At 59.3% G+C, this 18,995-nt stretch overlaps 2 protein-coding genes across 4 annotated transcripts; one reads left to right on the top strand and one right to left on the bottom strand.

Moving 5' to 3' along the window:
• The first annotated feature begins 295 nt into the window (after positions 1-295).
• On the top strand, positions 296-6,714 carry RRP7A (ribosomal RNA processing 7 homolog A). 2 transcript variants are annotated; one of them, XM_070599678.1, is made up of 8 exons: positions 317-420; positions 981-1,082; positions 1,676-1,818; positions 3,084-3,209; positions 3,929-4,046; positions 4,350-4,447; positions 4,850-5,048; positions 6,211-6,714. In XM_070599678.1, the coding sequence occupies exons 1-8, from the start codon at positions 348-350 to the stop codon at positions 6,294-6,296; spliced, it is 945 nt and encodes a 314-aa protein (XP_070455779.1). In that variant the 5' UTR covers positions 317-347; the 3' UTR covers positions 6,297-6,714. The 2 variants fall into 2 exon arrangements, with proteins under 2 accessions (XP_070455780.1, XP_070455779.1); XM_070599679.1 differs by lacking the exon at positions 981-1,082 and having other exon boundaries at positions 296-420.
• SERHL2 (serine hydrolase like 2) lies at positions 6,690-18,938 on the bottom strand. Of its 2 annotated transcripts, XM_070599680.1 has the most exons (12): positions 18,799-18,938; positions 17,917-18,066; positions 17,694-17,807; positions 17,240-17,281; positions 16,780-16,799; positions 16,203-16,277; positions 14,622-14,731; positions 13,898-13,977; positions 10,684-10,718; positions 9,707-9,789; positions 8,093-8,186; positions 6,690-7,156 (listed from the first exon to the last, which is right to left on the bottom strand). In XM_070599680.1, the coding sequence occupies exons 1-12, from the start codon at positions 18,800-18,802 to the stop codon at positions 7,037-7,039; spliced, it is 927 nt and encodes a 308-aa protein (XP_070455781.1). In that variant the 5' UTR covers positions 18,803-18,938; the 3' UTR covers positions 6,690-7,036. The 2 variants fall into 2 exon arrangements, with proteins under 2 accessions (XP_070455781.1, XP_070455782.1); XM_070599681.1 differs by lacking the exon at positions 16,203-16,277.
• Positions 18,939-18,995: the final 57 nt, after the last annotated feature.

The following is an 18,995-nucleotide window of genomic DNA, read 5'->3' as shown; positions in this document are numbered from 1 at the left end:
GTTTCTTTCCCTCATTAAAATAGAAACTCCAGGAAGGCTGGATTTTATTTCACCTCTCTTTCTAGCGTTTAGGCCAGAGCGTTCAGGGCTCTTTGTGGAATGGATGGCTGAACGGATGAAGGAACGCATGAACGGAGAGTTGAGGGCGCTCCCGTGAACCGCCCCGTCCACGCCGACCTTTACTCCCACACTGGTGCGCGGACTTCATCCCGAGCGGATGAAGGTTGAGCCCCGGGGTGACGGGGCCGGGAAGGCGGGCTGGGAACCGGCAGGGCGGGGCCCACGCGACGTCGTCGTCATGGAAACGCGCGCGCTCCCAGCGGCCCCCGCGGCTTCCGGTCGGCAAGATGGTGGCGCGCAGGGGGCGGCGTTCGGCGCGGGGCTCGGACGAGGGGATCCCGAGCCCGCCGGGCTACTCAGGTGGGGCTGCGGGCCCGGGGGGCCGGGGCGACTCGGGGGCGGCGGCCAGGGGCCCCATCAGCGGCCGCGCGGTTGGGCGTGGGCCCGGCAGGTCCTCGAGGCCCGGCGGCGCCCTGCTCCCCTCTGGCCACCCTCTCCCTGGCCGAGCCCATTGGGGGCCACGCTTCCCTGGGGTGACCCCCCGCTGTCCACACTGTCTCGCGGGGCGAACCGGGGCTGTCTGCCCCCTCCCCCAGGGGAGCCCGTCCGCTTCTCGTCCGCCCTTGCTGTTCCCAGGTCGGCCCCTCAGCCCGCGCCGCGCCGGGCCTCTTAGTGGCTTCCTCATAGGTTCTGCCGCTTCTCCTCCTGCCCCAGGTGCCAGAATCTTCTTTCTAAAGTCAGATTTAAGTCCGATCTTGCCTCATAGGCCCTATACCTATACCCCCAAACCCACTGAACTCTCTTCAGTGGCCAAAGTTCGCACCTAAAACAAAACCCAAACTTCTTACCCTTGACCCGCGTGGCCGCACGTGTTCGGGCTGGTGATCACCGAGGGTTCCGTGTCCTGTTCCTCTGAGCAGCGGGCTCTTTACACCTTCCTGAATTTGGCGCTTGCTGGGCCCTCTTCCTCGGAGTTCCACAAGCAGCTTTGCCCTCGCCGTTGCACCGCTGCCCTCACTCAGGTCTGAGCTTTAAAGTTACTTTCTCAAAGAGGTCGCCCCGATGCCCGCCTAAAGGCTCGGCCCCCCGTCTCCCCGCACTACTTCACCCTGTGTGTTTCCTTCATATTTGATGGAATCTGGCCACATGCTTAGCTGTTCAGTGTCTCCCCCCACTGAGCTTCCTGAGGGCGGGATGGCAACTGTGTCCTCACTGTGCTCAGAAGAAGGTGGTGAGGAAAACAGGAGGCATCCCCGAGCTTTCTGAGGGTTAACGCTGATGGGAATGCCAGCGACCATCCATACAGTCACACAGAGACTTAGACGCGGTGAGGAGTTTGGTGTTTTCCCCGAGAGCCCAGAGTGTGAACTTCCCTCTCACTTCGCTTCCCACTTGCAATAATTGCTCGATGTGCTCACTCTTCCCCACAGCTTGGGAGCCCCTCCCGGGCAGATGATGTGTTCCTTCCCTCTCAGCCTGCACAGCATCCTGCACAGGCCTCTCCTAGGGGAGGGGCTCAGGGAAGGATGCTGATGGATGGACAGATACACGGGACTACAAAGGGACAGCCGAGCCTGACTTTCCTGCCATCCCTCTCCGTCCGTTTCCCTTCCAGCCATTCCAGTCAAGTTCTCCGGAAAGCAGCAGGCGTCTCATTATCTCTATGTGAGAGAGCACAGAGTTCGAGAAGGCACCAAGTCCTCCTGGCCTCAGAAGCGGACCCTTTTTGTCCTCAATGTGCCCCCATACTGCACAGAGGTAAGCGGGTGTGTGGGAGGAGACCGTGGGCTCAGGCAGGGCCTCCAGGCAGAGCTGAGCTCCCACTGGCCCCACCGGGCCCTGGGGGGCGTTGGAAACTGTGCGCAAAAGCCTGGAGGGAGGGTGTCTCGAGGGCTTCTTGTCTCTCTTCTGACAGGAAATCGGTTTTTAAAGATGCGTTTTAAAAAATAGACTCCTGAGGAGCCCAGAGCTTTTTATGTATCACCCAGCATTGTTTTGAATTACAGGGTGGTTCTCCCTCGTTTTACTATGGACATTGATACATGTCCATAGTGAAAAATAGCAAAAGTATAAGAAAGAAATTACCTCCAAATCTATTATCCCAACATGTCTGTTAATTTTTTTTTCACAAAAACTAGTATTATGTTAATTTCCAGAAGAGAAACTAAGGGAATTTCTGAGTCTTTGATGAATTTTTTATCAAAAAAAGAAATATTCATTTCTGAAGGTTTCTCTGCAGTTAGAAGCAGTAGGAGGACAGGGTGTCACTGTTCAGCTTCACTGAGGAGCAGCGGGCACAGAGGGGCCGGCCGAGGTGCCAGCTCGCTGCAGGTCGCTAACCGCACGGCTCTGTGTAGGCAGCATCCACGTGGAGAAGCAGCGTTGCCGGCACCCCAGAAATGCCCCATGCCCCGCCCCCACCAGGGACAGCCACCACCCTGAGTCCCACAGGCAAGATTGAACTCTGTTCTTCAATGGCTGATTCAGGCAGTAAAACTTAGTTGATTGTCTCATAAAATCAGAATACTCAGAATAACACCAAAAATGTCCCCACTTATTCTTGTCATAATTAAAAAAGAAACAAAAGTTGAGAACCCAGTCCTGGGGTAGGGATCGTCCCCCAGAGGGATTGCTAGGGAAAGGCTGATCCTTCAGAGCGGGCACATCCTCTCAGGAACACAGAGCACGTCCTGGGCGCGTGCTTCCAGCGGGCCCTGTCCTAAAGCCAAACAGCTTATCCCTGAGTCCCACCTTGCAGGCCATTCCCTCCCTCCCGAGACCCCGGCTAGTGGAGGGGTGGCTTTTTACCCACAGTTTCTATCATGAAGATTCACGAGATCGTTGTTTAGGGCCGCGGGAGGGCAGGAAAGGTGACCTCCGTGTTGCGGAGGACGTGGCTCCCAGGCCCTCCCTGCGGGGCCCCAGGTTGGGCAGGATGGGCTCTGAGTCCTTCAAGTCCCCTGGCAGTGCCGCTGGGGTGGAGGGACACTCAGGCTCATGTGGTGCTTCCTGGGCCGTGGCAGGAGTGCCTGTCCCGCCTCCTGTCCCCCTGTGGCCCTGTCCGTTCTGTGGAGTTACAGGAGAAGCCAGACCTCGCTGAGAGCCCAAAGGAGCCCCAGTCCAAGTTTTTTCAGCCCAAGCCCATTCCGGTAAGCCTCCGAGTACCCGGGTCTGCGGGAATGGGGCCTGGGGGGTGAGGGCCAGGGTGTGAGGGGGAATGGGGCGGCAGCGGGTGGCAGTGGGACTTTCTCAGCACTCCCCGGGGTCCTAGGCCAGTCCTCACTGTGGGGGTCTGGGAGGGCTGTCAGGTCAACAGTCTCCACTCCTTTCCCCGGCTTTGCCACATTCTTTAGCTCCCTGTCTGGCTCTTCCCGCTGTCCTGGGTGAAAGCTCAGAGACCATCTCTGCAGGCGCCCTGCGCTCCCGCCTGCTTCTCCTGCCAAAGTCGATTCTTCCTCAGGCTCAGTGGCCGGGGTCTTGTTTCCCTGTGGCCCGTGAGCCCACACCTCCTGGCATAGGGGAGTGTGAACTAGTGTGCGCCCAGTGTCTGTCCATTCCTGGCCCAGAGGGAGCACGCTTTCCACTGAGTCCGTCCCATAACTGGAGACAGGCCTGGTGTCGCCCCTCTCCCTGGGGAAGAGATAGGCATGGGTCCCTTCCAGCAGAAGCTGGAGACCTAGGGGCGCAGCCGTCCCACCCCAGACTGTGGACGCTCTCCTGGTCATCTTCACAGTTTAGGAGCAGCCCGCCACACCTGCCCTGGCTCAGGGACATGTGCGGCCGAGGGCAGTGGGAGCCCTGTGGCAGGCGTCGGGCGGCTGGGAGGACAGGAAGGCTCCTGACACTCTGTCATCTCTCCCTCCCCCAGGGCTTCCAGGTAGCCTATGTGGTGTTCCAGAAGCCGGGGGGGGTGTCAGCTGCCTTGGCCTTGAAGGGCCCGCTGCTGGTCTCGACAGAGAGTCACCCTGTGAAGAGCGGTGTTCACAGTCAGTATTGCGGGTGGTGTCGGCTGCCCCCTTTCTGGGCCCTGGGTTGGCGGGTAAGCTTTGTGGGGCAGTCCGCGAATGCCACGAGCCGTGTCTGCTCACCGAGAGCAGCGTGTTGGGGGCTCGAGCCTGGCACTCGGGGTGGGCAGAGGTGAGGGCCCAGCTTGCTGCTGCAGAATCTTCCTCACCTCCTGCACCCTGGGCCAAGGCCTCCAGCCCTGAGGCCTGAGTGAGAAGATCGGGACTGGCCCGGCAGGCGCTGGGGTGCGGAAGCCCCATTTCCCTCCCTCCCTTCTCTCTCAGAGTGGATCAGCGACTACAGGGACTCCGTGCTGGACCCTGAGGCCCTGAGGGCGGAAGTGGACACGTTCATGGAGGCCTATGACAAGAAGGTGGCTGAGGTAGGGCTTTCGCAGGTGCAGCCGAGCATCACCTGCGCAGCCTTAGGAAAGGTGTGCAGCTCCCGAGGGGGAGGGATGGTGGCAGCCTGTCCTAGTAACCATGTGGAGTCCAGGCTCCCTTTTTCCCTGCTCAGTCCTGGGCCACCTGACTGGGGGACGTGTAGTCTCTAAACGGTCTGTAGGGAATGAACGGTCCGAGAGTGGCAGAGGAGGCAGCATTGACACGTCTGCATGTTCCCCTGACACACAGCCACCAACACTGCTCCCCAGCAGAGGGAGCAGCAGGCGCCCGTGCATGCCCACGGTGGTTCTGGGTGGGGGAGGGGAGGGCGGGCGATGGGCTCCTGAGGCTGCAGGGCGGGTCCCAGGCAGCTGCCCATCACAGGGTTGTGTTCCTTGCAGGAGGAGGCTAAGGCCCAGGAGGAGGAAGGGGTCCCTGATGAGGAGGGCTGGGTCAAGGTGACCCGCCGCGGCCGGCGGCCTGTGCTCCCCCGGACGGAGGCAGCCAGCCTGCGGGTGCTGGAGCGGGAGAGACGGAAGCGCGCCCGCAAGGAGCTGCTCAACTTCTACGCCTGGCAGCACCGCGAGACCAAGATGGAGCGTAAGAGAGCGCCCCGGCCCCTCCTCTGGCCCCAGAGCCCTTGGCACCCGGGCCGCGGGTGAGGCCTGTGGCCAGAGCGCAGAGCCTTAGAGGGCAGGCCCTGGGCCTGGGGACCTGGACCACAGCCCTGTGGTGGTCCCCCTGTGGCTCCCCAGCGGCAGCTGTGGCGGCCCCTGGGTCATTTAGAGGCTACAGAGGCACTGGGATGTAGGACCCGCCTCCGGAGCCCTGAGCAGTTGGTGCTGGAACCTGTCAGCTTCTAGCAAGGAGCCACCTGGCAGAGGGTGGATCTCAGGTGCTCGCTGTGGGTGCAGAGCGGGCTGCTGCTGGCTGTGTGAGTGTGAATGTGTGAGAGAGACGGTGTGAGTGTGTGTGTGGAGTGCGCAGCGGGGAGCACCCCACCACCCGTGGCCTGCTGTTGGCGGTGAGGGTGCTGAGCCTACTGCCCTGGCCGTCTTGTCTCCTCACGTGCGGGATGGTTTCCCCATGGGCCCAGAGAGGGTCCTGGCCCCAGCCTTGGCGCAGGGATGGGCCTGAGCACCCCTAGTTGCACAGCTCTCTCGCCTCCCTCACTGCCCCTTCCTCCGGCACCTTCGCTCCTGCTCCTGTCCTCTCCTCCGCGTTCACCTGACGGCAGGCATCCCTCAGCCTTCCCTCCCTTGGGCTCCAGAGCCCACATACCCCTTGGACCTGGCTGTTCGGTGACCAGAGCCTCCATCTGAGTCCTCGGCCCCTTGGGTTGGGGCCCTGTTACCTCCTGACGGCCTCCCCTGTCTGATTGCTGCCGTGGGGAGGGCTGCAGAGGTGGCCCGGCGTCTCCGGAGCCCCCGCGCCGCCTCCCTCACCTTTGGGGTGGGGGTGGGGAGGTAAGGGAGCAGGTCCCTGTTGGCCTTCTCTGTGCTTTTTTACTGGTGAGTTTCCTATCTGAGAACTCGGGCCTGCCGTCTTCTCCACGCAGCCTGTGCCCTCTCACCGGGCCTGCAGTCCACTCCACTTCCCTGCCACACCAAACCGTTTTCCCAGGCAGAGGCGAGGAGGGCGGCAGTGCTGAGCTCCCTCAGCTGGTAGGGGGCGCTGAGGGGAGGGCCCGGCGAGCTCTCTAGTCTGGTTGGTGGGGCGCAGCTCCTTGCTGATCCCGGCCCTGTTTTCCCTCGCTCCCCAGATCTCGCACAGCTGCGCAAGAAGTTTGAGGAGGACAAGCAGAGGATTGAACTGATGCGGGCCCAGCGCAAATTCCGCCCCTACTGAGCTGTGCTGGCCCTCAGGCCCGTGGGGGTAGTGAACGGGCAGCGGTGCATGGCCAGAGAGGGCCTGGAATGCTGGTCTCAGAGGCTGTGCCCAGGCCCAGGGGCCACCGCGTCAAGCCGCCCAAAGATCTGAGGCACACGAGGTGGGGTGAAGGACCATGTCGCCCTCCATTCTGGTGCTTCAGCAGTCCTGGGGCCCAGTGCTGGGGGGGCCTGCCCAGCATGAGGACTTGGCCTTCAGGAAGCCACTGGCCCAGGAGTGGCTCCTTCCCTCTCCTCGTCTGTTCTCAGCCTGTCTCTGGACTCACCTCTCCGGGCTGAGCATCTGCTCTTTCCCCCCCTTCCCCTTGGCGGAGAATCCCCCACTGCAGTGAAACAGCCTCCAGAGCAGTGATAATACAGGAATAATTTCTCTTTCATCCTGTCTGGCAGCGGGAAAAGCTACAGAAGCTGCTGGGCTGCGGGCCCCTCCTTCCTCCAGCTGCTCCCAGCTTCCTGCAGATCATCAGCCCCAAAACGGACAAGCCCCCAAATCCAGGCATAGTCTCCCCCTTGAAGTCACAAATGTTAGAGTCAACATCTTGCCCCCACCCCTCCACTCTGCCAGCCCGTGCTGGTCTTCATGACCAGTGAGGCCTGGCCCCACCACACCTGGCCTGGCTGGGGGGGCTTGGAAGCTGGAAGTCTGAGTGGAGGGTGGTGAGCAGTGGGTGGGTGGTCTCTGTAGCCCTAGGCACAGGGCTACAGCTGGGCTGGGACCCTGTCCTTGCTCTTTAAGAAGGCGCTGATGACACCGGCCACGTGTTGGGGTTGGTTCATGTGGACGTAGTGGTTGCCCGGGACTTCCACGAACTGGAACCGCTGGGGAAGGGAGGGCATGCGTGGTGGTGTGAGGCCCAGGGGAGGTAGCTCTGCAGGCCCCTCTGGTGGGGCTTTCCCACAGCCTGCTGCCTCCCACCGGTTCAGAAGTGTTCCCAACCGTGAGCCTTGGGGCAGTGACTGATGCACAGCTCTGTGGGCCCCAGTCCCTCCACAGCCCCCTGTGGGCAGGTCGCCCTGGCTCTGAGCCAGTGGGAAAGGCCTGATCGGGAAGGAAGGGTCCCAACCCTGGGCTTCTGAGCCGTTCCGAGCTGAGAGGTTGTAGAGCTGGGCTGGGGAGGGGGCCGTAGGCAGGGGTGCCACTGGTTCTGATAATTGTATAAGGCCAACTTGAAAAAAGATGGAGCAGCCTTTCCTACTTGCTCCTGCCTGGAAGAAAGCAGCAGGACCAGAAGGCACCGCCTGTTGGCCAGCCAGCCACGTGTGGACTTTCCTTCCCAGGGGACACTGTATTGTCCGCCGAGGCCTCAGGCTCAGGTGTTAGTGGCGGATGATGTTAAGATGCCAGGTGCTCCCAGGGACCTTGGCAAGGTCCAAAGTCACAGCACAAGTGTCAGCCCTCCCCCGTGGAGGCTTACCCCTAGCTGCAGCCAGCACCCACGGAAGGGACTGGTCATCAGCTCCCGTTTGGGACCCCAGAAAGGCATGGGACCACCTCTCCCCAAGTTGGGCTTGGCCCGGGGCATATGTGAGGACAGTAAACCCGAGAGTCAGCCAATGAGGAGTGCGGTTTCTCTGCTGACTACACGTGACCCCAGGCCTCTGGGGAGTGAGGCCTGGTAGCACCTGGTCACCTGTTAGAGCTGGGGCCAGGCCAGACCAGGAGTCCCAGTCCAAGCAAAAGAGAGGGTGAGAGGGAGCCCAGAGCGGCCTGCGGCCCTGTCCTGGCCCCCTGTCCCCTGAGCCCCGCACACCTACCTCTTTTAGGACAGATTTCAGCATGGCAAGTACGAAGCGCAGGTGTTCCCTGTCAGCATTCTCTCTTCTCACGTTGTAATATCCGTGGCTTGCTCTGGAAAAGAAGGCAGGGTTCAACTGGGGGCTGCCTCCATGCACTGCCATCTCGCCAGCCTGGGTCCCCTCCCATTTCCCCACAGCTGAGCCCTGAGCCCAGGTTTAATTCAAGGTGGAGGCCTTCAGTGTCTGCTGGCACTCAGGGCTCCCCAGGCCAGGCACGAGCGCAGTGTCTCAGGTGTATCTCACCCTGCTCGGGTCATAGGGCCTGCCTGCAGTCACAGCCACTGAATGGCAGAGCCAGGATCTGGACGGGCTCTGGAGCCCATGTTTTCTCTTTATCTTTTAAAAGAGCTTTATTGAGATAATTTCACCCATTGAAGGTGTAGGATTCTATGGTTTTTAGGATATTCAGGGTTGTGTCATCACCAGAGTCAATTTTAGAACATTTTCATCACCTCAAAGGAAAAATCCTGAGCGTGTAGTTTTCACCAACACACGTGCACACAACTCCCCATCTCACAACCACTGAGCAACTTTCTGGCCATAGAGCCCCTATCTGGACTCGCACAGGGATGGAATCCTAGAATCCGTGGACTTTTGGGACTGACTGGTTTCACTGAGCAGAATGTTCTCAGGCTTCATCCACGTTGTCACATGTCAGCACTCCATCACTTCTTATGGCTAATAGTCCATTGTATGGACAGACCATATTTTGCATATCTGTTGAGGGACACCTGGGTTGTCTCCACCTTTGGGCTGTCATGAATAATGCCGCCATGAATGATCGTGTCCAGCTTCTATGCAGACATATGTTACCCTTTCTGTTGCATATATACCTAGGAGTGGAATTAAATTGCTGGGTTATATGGTGAATTAGCTTGAGAAACCGCCAGACCGTTTTCCAAAGTGGCTGTAGCATTTTGCGATCCCACGGCAGTGTGTGAGGGTTCTGGTTTCTCCACATCCTCGCAAACACTTGTTCCCTCACTTGTAGAGGCTAGCTGTCCCAGCGGATGTGCAGTGGATCTCACTGTGGTCTGGATTTGTTTGTCTTGAGTCCATGCTTTCTAAAGCCCTGTGCTCGGCACCAGAGACAGATGTGTCCCTGGAAGTCACAGTCCTGCCTCAGTCCAAGATGGCTGCAGTGGAGTGGGGAGTGGCATCTGAACCACACTAAAGGATGTTTGGCTGTGGGAGCCCGAGGCTATGGGATTGCTTGCGGCTGGGTGCTGGGGGTGGGGACTGGGAGGAAGGCAGCTGGAGGAGCAGCGTAGGCCTGGGGATGGGAGGCGTCCGGGCGGCTGGGGGACTGGGTAGGGCAAGGGCCAGATGGTAATGTCTGCCCGTCTCTGCCTTACCTGGGCTTTTCCCCAGACACTGTCGAAAGGTGCAGTGTAGTCCTTGCCCCACCCACTGCTGCCCAAGCTCTGCCTGCCTTCCACACACCCGTCACCGGGGGCTTTCCCGGGAAAGATGGCAGTGTGGTCTCACACCGGGAGAACTGGGGACCTCGTGCCAGGGAGACCTGGAGATTCCTGGCTCTCAGGCCTGGGCTTGGCGCTCGGTCAGACTCACTTGACGAGCAGGACGCGGGCCTGCAGCTTCTTGATGGAGTGCACAAACAGCTCCTTGCTGATGTAATCCGAGCTGTGCTCTGGCTGCAGAGACAAAACCATCGTGAGTTCTCACCCCCAGGCACTCCTGTGGGTGCGAAGCCTGCCTCTCTTGGGGTCAGCGGGTACCGGGAGGGGCCGTGTCGGCCATCACCTCAGGACTGAGCCCGGTGCCCGACCACATCACCTCCTTAACAAAGGGCTTATTACCTCCCATGGGCCCTGGGTCTTTTACCCCTGAATCTGTTCGCTATCTTCCTGGGCTCATGGCAGCCCAGCCAGATGGCATTCCCCAGACTCCCTTACAGCCAGGTATGGCCATGCCACTGAATGCAGAGAGGTGACCTGGGCTACTTCTGGGCCTAGACTTTAGGTCTGAGGTATGGCCTCTCTTAAGAAAGCCCTCTTTATCAATATTGCCATTGATTCGCGATGTGTGTGTGTTGTTCTATGTAAAATATATTTGTCTGCCTCAAGGTCTTAAAGCTATTCCCTATGTTTTCTTCTGGAATCCTTGCTGCTTTACATTTCCTCTTCTGACCTGTGATCCATCTTGAGTTAACTTTGGTGTCTACTGTGAGCCAGGGATCTGGGCTCTAAGTGAAATAAGCCAGTCACAAAAGGCCACATGTCACAGGATTCCACCTACATGAGGTCCCTCCGGGAGTCAGATTCACAGAAGGGAGACAGACGGTGGTCACCTGGGGCTGGGGGAGGAGGAATGGGGAGCTTGTGTCTAACGGGATGGAGTTTACTGGCAATAATGAGAGATTTGGGGGGCTGCACATCACGGATGCACTAAATGTCACTCAACTGCACACTTACAAATGGCTTAAAAATGACAAATGTTATGCTATGTCTATCTTACCGTGATGAAAAAAGAACAAGAAAGAGGCAGGCAGGCAGACCAGGATGGGACGGGAGCCCAGCAGCACTCACCCAGGACATCCTGCGGTCCCTGTTCAGCACCAGCCCTGGAGAGAAGCACAAAGATGCTGGCTTCAGCGCCACCCATCAGGTGAGGGGACTCAACTCCATTCCCCTGGGGACCCTGGGCCCTTCCAGCCAGGGCTCATGTCATCAGCCTAGACTGATGGGGACCGCCCCCGACATCCTCTTGGGGCTCAGCTGGAGTGGAGCTTGCCCACAGCCACCTGGCCAGACCTCCCTGGCCACCCTCGCGGGCGGGGCAGAAGGATGATGCTGGTAACAGTTATGCTACCTGGCACCCGTCGTTCTCATCTCTGAGATCCTTAAAACGTAATTCGGATCTTTTTTTTTTTTTAGGAAGATTAGCCCTGAGCTAACATCTGCTGCCAATCCTCCTCTTTTTGTTGAGGAAGACTGGCCCTGAGCTAACATCCGTGCCCATCTTCCTCTACTTTATATGTGGGACGCCTACCACGGCATGGTGTGCCAAGTGGTGCCACGTCCACACCCAGGATCCACACCGGTGAACCCCGGGCCGCCGAAGCGGAACGTGTGCACTTAACCGTTGTGCCACCGGGCTGGCCCCTCATTCGGATCTTTAAACACCAGGAAGCACCCAGTAGCTAAGAACTGGGTTGTCACTTGTGGAAGAGAAATGGAGCGACAAAGAAAGGCTGGAGGGGTCGAGAAGAGCGGGTGGTCCCAGCTCCAGGCTGAGCCTCAGTTCTCTGCCGCAATGCCAATGGTGGACAACTCGGCCTCACCTGGGAAGGACGGACACCCACCAGTTCCATGCCTGGGCCCTGATCTTGAGAAATGGCTGCAGGGGTGCCAGGGAGAGTACAGATCGCAGACCCTGGAGGCAGCCTGATGTCAGCAGGGGACGGACAAGTGAGCTGGGGGGTGGTTGTTTGGGAGCCTCTCCAATGGGGAGCTGGTGGAAGGGAGCCGAAGCGTCAACATGGGTAGATCCCACAAATATGCCACCTAAGAAGTCAGCCTGCTCCCTCCTTCCTAGAGTCTTTGCTCAAAATCCACCCTCCCAGCCAGGCCCCGCAACCTCCCATTTAAAATCACAGTATCTCGGGGCTGGCCCTGTTGCCGAGTGGTTAAGTTCGCGCGCTCCGCTGCAGGCGGCCCAGTGTTTTGTTGGTTCGAATCCTGGGTGCGGACATGGCACTGCTCATCAAAAAACCACACTGAGGCAGCGTCCCACATGCCACAACTAGAAGGACCCACAACAAAGAATATACAACTATGTACCGGGGAGCTTTGGGGAGAAAAAGGAAAAAATAAAATCTTTAAAATCACAGCATCTCCAGGAGCCTCTCCAGCCCCTGATGTATTTCTCCCCAGAACACCCAGCGCTTTCTCACGCGCTCTACCATTCAAGATGGAATGGGGCTGTCAGAGGCTCCAGGGCCCGAGGGAAAGGACTTGGGAGGAGTCTGGAACACGATTTCCCCAATGTCACCCACAACCGCGGAGGCACCTGGTGGGGTGCGGGAGCCTGCTGTGTCTTCTTTTAGGTTAACCCCAGGCCCCAAAGGGCCACAATGGCTGCAGAGGGGCTAGTCCTGACACAGTGATCCAGTCACCTGCCCATGCCTGCAGCACCTCCTTCCTGCTCTCCTCTCCCTGCTCCCTCCACTTCCCTGCACAATGGTTCAGTGTCTGTGCTCCCCATTTCATGTGACCCCGGGCGGGCCTAATCGGCTTCCCCAGCCTTGCCAGGAGCACGTCTCATTCTGGATTAGCCCACTTCTGCACCTGGGGCCTCCCTGGCCCGGCTATCTGTGTGGGGCATGAGAGGGCAACCTGGGCCCACAGCCCTCATGGCCTTCTGCCCTCGACCTCTCTATGATGGATTTGCGGAGGGTGGGCGGGGGGGCAGACAAAGGTTCAGAGATGATAACTAAGACAATCCTCCAAAGGGTCACAAACTGGCAGCAAGAGGCCAAAACAGCTCCTAGGTATAGTCCGTCTGACCTCAGAGTATGCTGTCAATTTCTGGAAAATCAATACAACACAGCAGACCTCTGGCTTCTCTTAAGCAACTGGAAATTCTGGCCATACTAGACTCGGGTTTCCACACGACAACCACCGCCTGGGTTGCCTGGCTGGGCATGCTGGCTCCAGTTCCAGCGTCCCCACTGCTCCCTATTACTCACTCCCAGCAGCTGGATTACTTCCACGACTTGTCCAACTCCCACAGGCACTGGTGCTTTTGACCTCTGCCTCATTGGTGCTTCATAAACTGAAGCCACATTCACTACCTTGCTCGATGCTGTAAGCCTATGAGGACAAAAATCCCAAGACTGTCACCTGAGAGAGCCAGAGGGTCCAAAAGGGGAGGAGCTTGTCCAAGATGGCTGAGCCAGCAGAGGCAACGCAGCGCAGGTTGCATCCGCCCTGCACTGTCTCCCAGGCTCCTCCTGGGAGCTGCTTCCCGGACCCGTCCAGAGCAGGCCTGCCCACGGCTCTCTCCCAGGGCTCCCTGTACATCTCCTTTCCTACACTTGGAATGAAACGACTATTGGCTTGTCTGTCTACTAGTCTATCATTTGTTTCTCCTCTTAGAATGGACGTTCCCCACCCTGCCTCCTCCTTGCTCAGCTCCTAGGGAGTCATTTCCAGTGAGGGCACTTGTGAACGGCGTCTGGAACTTAGGCCACCAGGAGAGGGCCGGGGTCTGCTGCTGCTCACCGCAGCTCCACAGCCTGGCTTGGGCTGGCACAGAGCAGACCTTCAGGAAAGGTCTCCTGAACAAATGAGGAGAAGCAACTGCCGGCCCAAGGCTGCCCCGGAGCCGAGGTACCACCCACTGCACTCCTCTGTTTAAAGACTCTTCAGAGTCACTCGGCCCTGAGGACGATAATGCCTCTCCCTGGCACCTGGTACGCACCCCACAGGACCAGCAGAGCACGGCTGGGACATTCCCCAACATTTAGTCCCAAGAGCCCTGACCAAGCTCCCCACAGGACGTGGCCTTCTGGGATGTGCGGTCGCCATCGAACCCGGCACGAGTCGCTTGGCCTCTCTGAGCCTCAGTTTCTCCTGCTCTAAAGGCATGAGTAGAGGGCAGTAGGAGGACTAAAGGAGATACCGTTCGCAGCGCTCTTAGGATTTGCCTGGTCCAGAGCGAGCAGCGATGCAGCAACGTCATTATCATTTCTCAATAACCGTGTTGTTAAGCCACGGCGTTAGATGCCGCGTCTCTTACCTCCAGCCACGGGGGTGGTTCCCCTCTGCAGGAGGAGCTCCCCAGACTCCTCACTCACATGACTGTTGTTCTGCAGGAACCTGGGAGAGACAGAAGGACGCCGATTGCCTGGGGCAGGGCGGACGGCTGCCGGGAAGGAGAGGAGGGCAGGAGAGCGAGGCCACTCCTCAAAGGATGCAGGCATCCGTCAATGGGATGTTCACATCAGGGGCGTGAGTGTGTGTGAGTGTGAGTGTGTGTGTGAGTGCCAGCCAGCTGAACCCCGAAGGAGGAGTGGGGAAGTTAGCAAGGCACCAGCGAGAAGGCCAGGTAGAAGGAGCCACAGAAGGAAGAAACGGTGTGGAAAAAGACAGTGCACGCGTGCGTGTGTGCATGTGTGCGCGTGTGCATGTGTGTGCGTGAGTGTGCATTTGTGCACGTGTGTGTGTGCGTTTGTGTATGAGTGTGTGTGCATGCACTTGAGTGGGGAGGATTTGGGGGCAGAGAGCATGTGGAGAGGGGACGCCTGAGTGAAGGGCATGGCTATGGAAGGGAGAGAGTGGAAGGCAGGCGAGTCCCAGACGGGCCATGAGAGGAGGGCCAGGAAGCCTGCTGTCGGGGTGAGCGTGGCAAGAAACAGGCTTGGCGTGGATTTGTGGGTAGGAGAGAGAAGCTTCCTCGAGGCCCCAGCGATGTCCTCCCTCGGTGACCCTCAGTTCCCCCCGGGCTCTCGGCAGGCACCCACCTCTGCAGCATCTCCTCCCAGCTGACCACACTCGAGGGCTTCTTGGAGGCCTCCACTAGCAGCGTGTGCTCGATGGCTCTCCGCTTGTAGGTCAGTAAGTTCTCCATTTCCTAAGGATTCGTGGGTTCTGCTGGGGGGGCAGGGCTCCCAGCTGCAGACAAAGGGGCCCAGCCCCCAGCCCGCCCTCAGCAGGCCCTCAGCCGCGCACCCTCTGCACCCTCTTAGCCCGTGATTCATTCTGGCCCAGTGAAGGGTTGCAGGTTAGCTAGCCCTGTGAGCCGGAGCCAGTCGTCTGCCTCAGTCACCGCCCGCCCAGCCCTGCCCATGGCCGGGGACAGCTGGAGGGATCAGACAGGATGATGGAGGAGAAAGGAAACCTCTGTCAACTGCCAAGTGTCTGCAAAGGTGCCATATTAGGGTCCACAGGTCATGAACCGCCCAGGGTCAGGGTTCAACCATGACAGCGTTAACTAACGCTATCACCCCAAAGGGAGGAGGGGAGACTGGCAGAGGGGTGCAGCTCGGGGACCTCCAGTGCCCCCTCAAGTACCCATTGCCAGCCCAGCTCACTCAGAATGGCCTGGAGTAGCAGGCGGAAGTGACAGTCCCATCCGTGGCCCCTGAGAAGGCAGGACAGGGAGGACGAAACACTCCCCAGCTGCCGCAGGAGGAAGACCCCGGGGCACTGTGTTCGTCCGTCAGAAGGGCAAACAGATGAAGAAGTGAGAAGGCAGCCACGGCCGTCTGCTGCGTCCTCTCGCCAACCCGCAAGCTCCATTCACGCAACTAACATTCGTGCAGCACTTACTACGGGCCGGGCCTGGGCGTGTGCTGGCGAAAAGACAGCCATGCTTCTGGCCCTTGTGGACTTTGTGGTCATTTTAGGGACGAGAAAATGGAAAGTGATGAAGGAGCTATGTCACAACTGAAAGGCTGAGCCCTTGGGAATAGAATGACAGAATGTCAGAGCTGGCAGGGCACCTCCAACGTCGTCTTCTCCAACCTGCTCATTTTACAGGTGAAGAAACTGAGGCCCAGAGAGGCAAACTGACTTGCCCAGAGTCACACAGCAGATAAACGGCAGAGCCAGGGCTCAGATGTAGGGAGAACACTGGCTGTTGTCATGGGTGGTTGAGGTGAGAGGAGTCAGCACGTCTCCCAGCCATCCACAGTCCAGGCTGCAGTGTGCGGTTGTACAGTGCGTGCACAGCACAAAGGCATTTGACTGAGCACAAGTGCAGGTGGGCTCGCCAAACTGTATGCCCCTAGAACTTCCTCAACCCACTACTCCTACCCTCTCCTACCCCCTGCCACTTTGTGATCAACCTGGCATTCTGCAGATCCCAGGCCACACAGAGGGTTTCCAAGGATAACAAAAGCCCCTGCAACCCTTTCTCTGCCCACTCCTGGGGTACCAGCAGCATAACCCATCCCCTGGGAGGGGCCCTGTGACTCCCCCTGGTCTACCCTCTGCCACCTTCTCCCGCCTCCCTGGTACCCACCAAAGGAGACAGGGCCAAGGGCAATGGCTGGGCCTGGGTCTCCCCCAGTGACAGTGGACATGGAAGAGCCCGTTCTTACGTTGGAGTCCACGGCAAATGGGGCCGCCTCCAGCAAGATAAGTTTATCCACCATCTCGGGGAAGACACAGGAAAACTATGATGCGACACACAAAGAGAAGAATAAATAGGAGAGGAAGATGGGAAAGGGGCTCAAACTTTTCCCTGGGGATACTAGTGCTTCCCGAAACATCTCTCGGGTTGGGGGAAGGGTGCTGACCAAGAGGCCAGAACAAGAATCTTGTCCCTTGGGATCACCTTCCTCTTTCCTCCTCCCACAGTCTGCGCCCAGCATCGAGCTCCAGACCCCGGGGATGGCTGCACTCCAGGGTGCTCTGTGACGGGGCGGCGTGGGGGGCGGTGGGGAACGTCTAAACGCAGCTCCATCAGGCAGGAAGCTCCACTGTTCCCCGGCAGTCACAATTCCCGCGGTAACGATTATTACTGCCATCCACAGAGCAAACTGGCTCTGGCTGACAGAACGCCAAGATTCACCTCTCTTCCCAGCTGACTGCCCCTTCGTCCTCCTGCCCTTCCCATCCCACCTGCAGGAGAGCCCAGGGTGGCCAGAGGGGGTCGCTGCAAAGCCATCTACTCACCATTCCGCCCACAAGGCCACCTGGGGGACAAAAGAGGAGGCCAGCTGACATTTCCCGGCTCTCAAAATCCTACCACACCCTCCTCCCAGGAGCTGGCCCACCTTCACATAGGGGGCTGGCTCCTCTCCCCCACCAGTGGCTGGAGCTCTGTATGTGCTGTCAAACTTGGGGCTCCCTCCCTGGGGCCATATAGCCCCTTCATCACACCTGGCCACTCCAAAGGCCACATTTTCCTCATCAAATTGAGAGACACACCACCTGCGGGGCCCTGTGTCTCTCAAGGGAGTTGCTTGAGGCCAAAGGGCCCAGTGCCCAATGTCTAACAGACACCTCATCTTTCCTTGCAATTCCCAGAGGCACAGGGGACGTGTACCTGTGTAGCAACTCCGCTCCCTCCCTCGGATCCCTCCCTTGCAGCCCCACCACTGGGCACTCTCAGTCCTGGCCAAGATGTACTCACCAAAACTGTGGCCCATGAGGGAAAACCGATCCCACTTCAAGGCTGAAAACACACAGAGCCAGGTCTGGATGGGCTAGCCCGCCCCTGCCCCCCTGCCACGCCCCGTCCTGCAGTTCTTGTGCTCGGGAAATGCCTCCCCAGCATCTGGGGTGCCCCACTCAGGACACCAGCTTAGAGGGGTCCCAGCTCCACTGCAGGGGTGGAACCCACAGAAGGAAGCAAGCTCTTCTTGGCAGCCCTCCTCAGCTTTCCCAAAGTCACCCATGCACTCCTGGAAGAACTGGGGCCAGACCCCAGGGCACTCCCACGCCAGTGCCGCTTCCTGGCTAACACCCCACTCCAACGATGAGAGGGGATGTCCCAGGGCAGCGGCCCCCACTCCCCGCCCCGGCCCCAACACACACACACACACACACACACACACACACACACACACACTCTGCCTCTTACTCACCTGCCGCGACTCTTCGAACCTCACTCACGAAGTTTTGCTGGTAATACGGGAGACCTGGGCCGTAATGCGACGAGAGCCCATGACCTCCGAAATCCACAGCAACGTAATGGAAGTCTGAGACAGAGATAAAGGGGAAGAAGGCATCTACATCAGCCTTCCCCCCGCCTCATCCTCCTCAGGGCTCCCACCTGGCCCCTCGGCTTCCTTTTAGCCCCAGCCTCACCTTTTGGGAGAAGAGGGATGAGCCGGTCGAAGGAGTTGGCATTGTCCAGCCAGCCGTGTAGGCAGAGAACCGGGGGGCCCTGCTGGGAGCCCCAGGCTTTGGCAGCGATGTGGCCCCAGGGCACGTCCAGCTTCAGCTTTGAGAATAGACCTGACAGAGACACCCCCTCACTCAGGAAGCTGGCACTTCCTGAGCCCCGCATCTATGACCCAATGGGTCCAGGGCATCAGTGCTACCCAGGGGGCTCAGACTCCCATGCTGCCCCCAGGGCATTATGGGGAGAGAGCCAGACACGAGTGTGGGGATCCCCAGCGGAGGGAAAGATAAACTGGGTCATCTGGGTGAGGAAAACCTTGGGAGGGCTTCATGGCAGAACTTTCCAGAATAGGCTGGGAGGTTGGCTAGGCCTGGGCCCTGCGACTTGCTGGCTCTGTGATGTTGGGCAACTTACTAAAACCTCCTGAGCCTCAGTTTCCTTTTCTGCAAAACAGGAGTAAAGAGTAATGGCAATAGCCAACATTTTCTAAGCCTTAACTGAGGGCCAGATGGGGTGGCTGGTCTCCCACATCCTCACAGTCACCTGGGTCACTACCATCACCCTCCCTTCGCAGACCAGGAAGCTGAGGCACAGGGAGGTGCAGTCCATGCCCCAGGTCACACAGGCACAAATTTGCTGGCCTCCCACGCCGCCCCTCTAACTTGGGGCTCCTGGAACCCGTATGGCCGTGTCCTGGGCCGGTGAAGGAGCTGCCACAGGCAGGAGGGCGGCGTGGTCGGCGAGCCCTCCCCTCCACTGCCCCTCAGCGGTCCCAGGTAGCTGGATGCGAGAAGGAAGCGCGCGCCGCCTCCCCGATCCCACTCGGTCGGGCCCGGCGTCCTCACCCATCGCTCGCGTCCCACGGTGCACGGCTGCGGTCTCTCTGCCACCCAGGCCCCGCCCCTCGCTGACGAGCCGGCCCCGCCTCTCTGCCACCCAGGCCCCGCCCCTCGCTGACGAGCCGGCCCCGCCTCTCTGCCACCCAGGCCCCGCCCCTCGCTGACGAGCCGGCCCCGCCTCTCTGCCACCCAGGCCCCGCCCC

The sequence above is a fragment of the Equus przewalskii genome, chromosome 29 (genome assembly GCF_037783145.1).
Source record: "Equus przewalskii isolate Varuska chromosome 29, EquPr2, whole genome shotgun sequence".
In the NCBI taxonomy this organism is placed as follows: domain Eukaryota; kingdom Metazoa; phylum Chordata; class Mammalia; order Perissodactyla; family Equidae; genus Equus; species Equus przewalskii.
The sequence above is the reverse complement of the archived record's forward strand: the minus strand, read 5'-3'. Positions and strand labels throughout refer to the sequence as shown.

Bases quoted from the DNA above. Each gene is read 5' to 3' on its own strand.
- RRP7A (XM_070599678.1), top strand. From the start codon at position 348: ATGGTGGCGCGCAGGGGGCGGCGTTCGGCGCGGGGCTCGGACGAGGGG. The intron at 1,819-3,083 runs GTAAGCGGGTGT...GGGCCGTGGCAG, and splicing joins TGCCCCCATACTGCACAGAG to GAGTGCCTGTCCCGCCTCCT. The intron at 4,448-4,849 runs GTAGGGCTTTCG...TGTTCCTTGCAG, and splicing joins ATGACAAGAAGGTGGCTGAG to GAGGAGGCTAAGGCCCAGGA.
- SERHL2 (XM_070599680.1), bottom strand. The intron at 17,282-17,693 runs GTGAGTAAGAGG...GTGTGTTTTCAG, and splicing joins GGTTCGAAGAGTCGCGGCAG to CCTTGAAGTGGGATCGGTTT. The intron at 16,800-17,239 runs GTGAGTACATCT...TTTGTCCCCCAG, and splicing joins CCTCATGGGCCACAGTTTTG to GTGGCCTTGTGGGCGGAATG.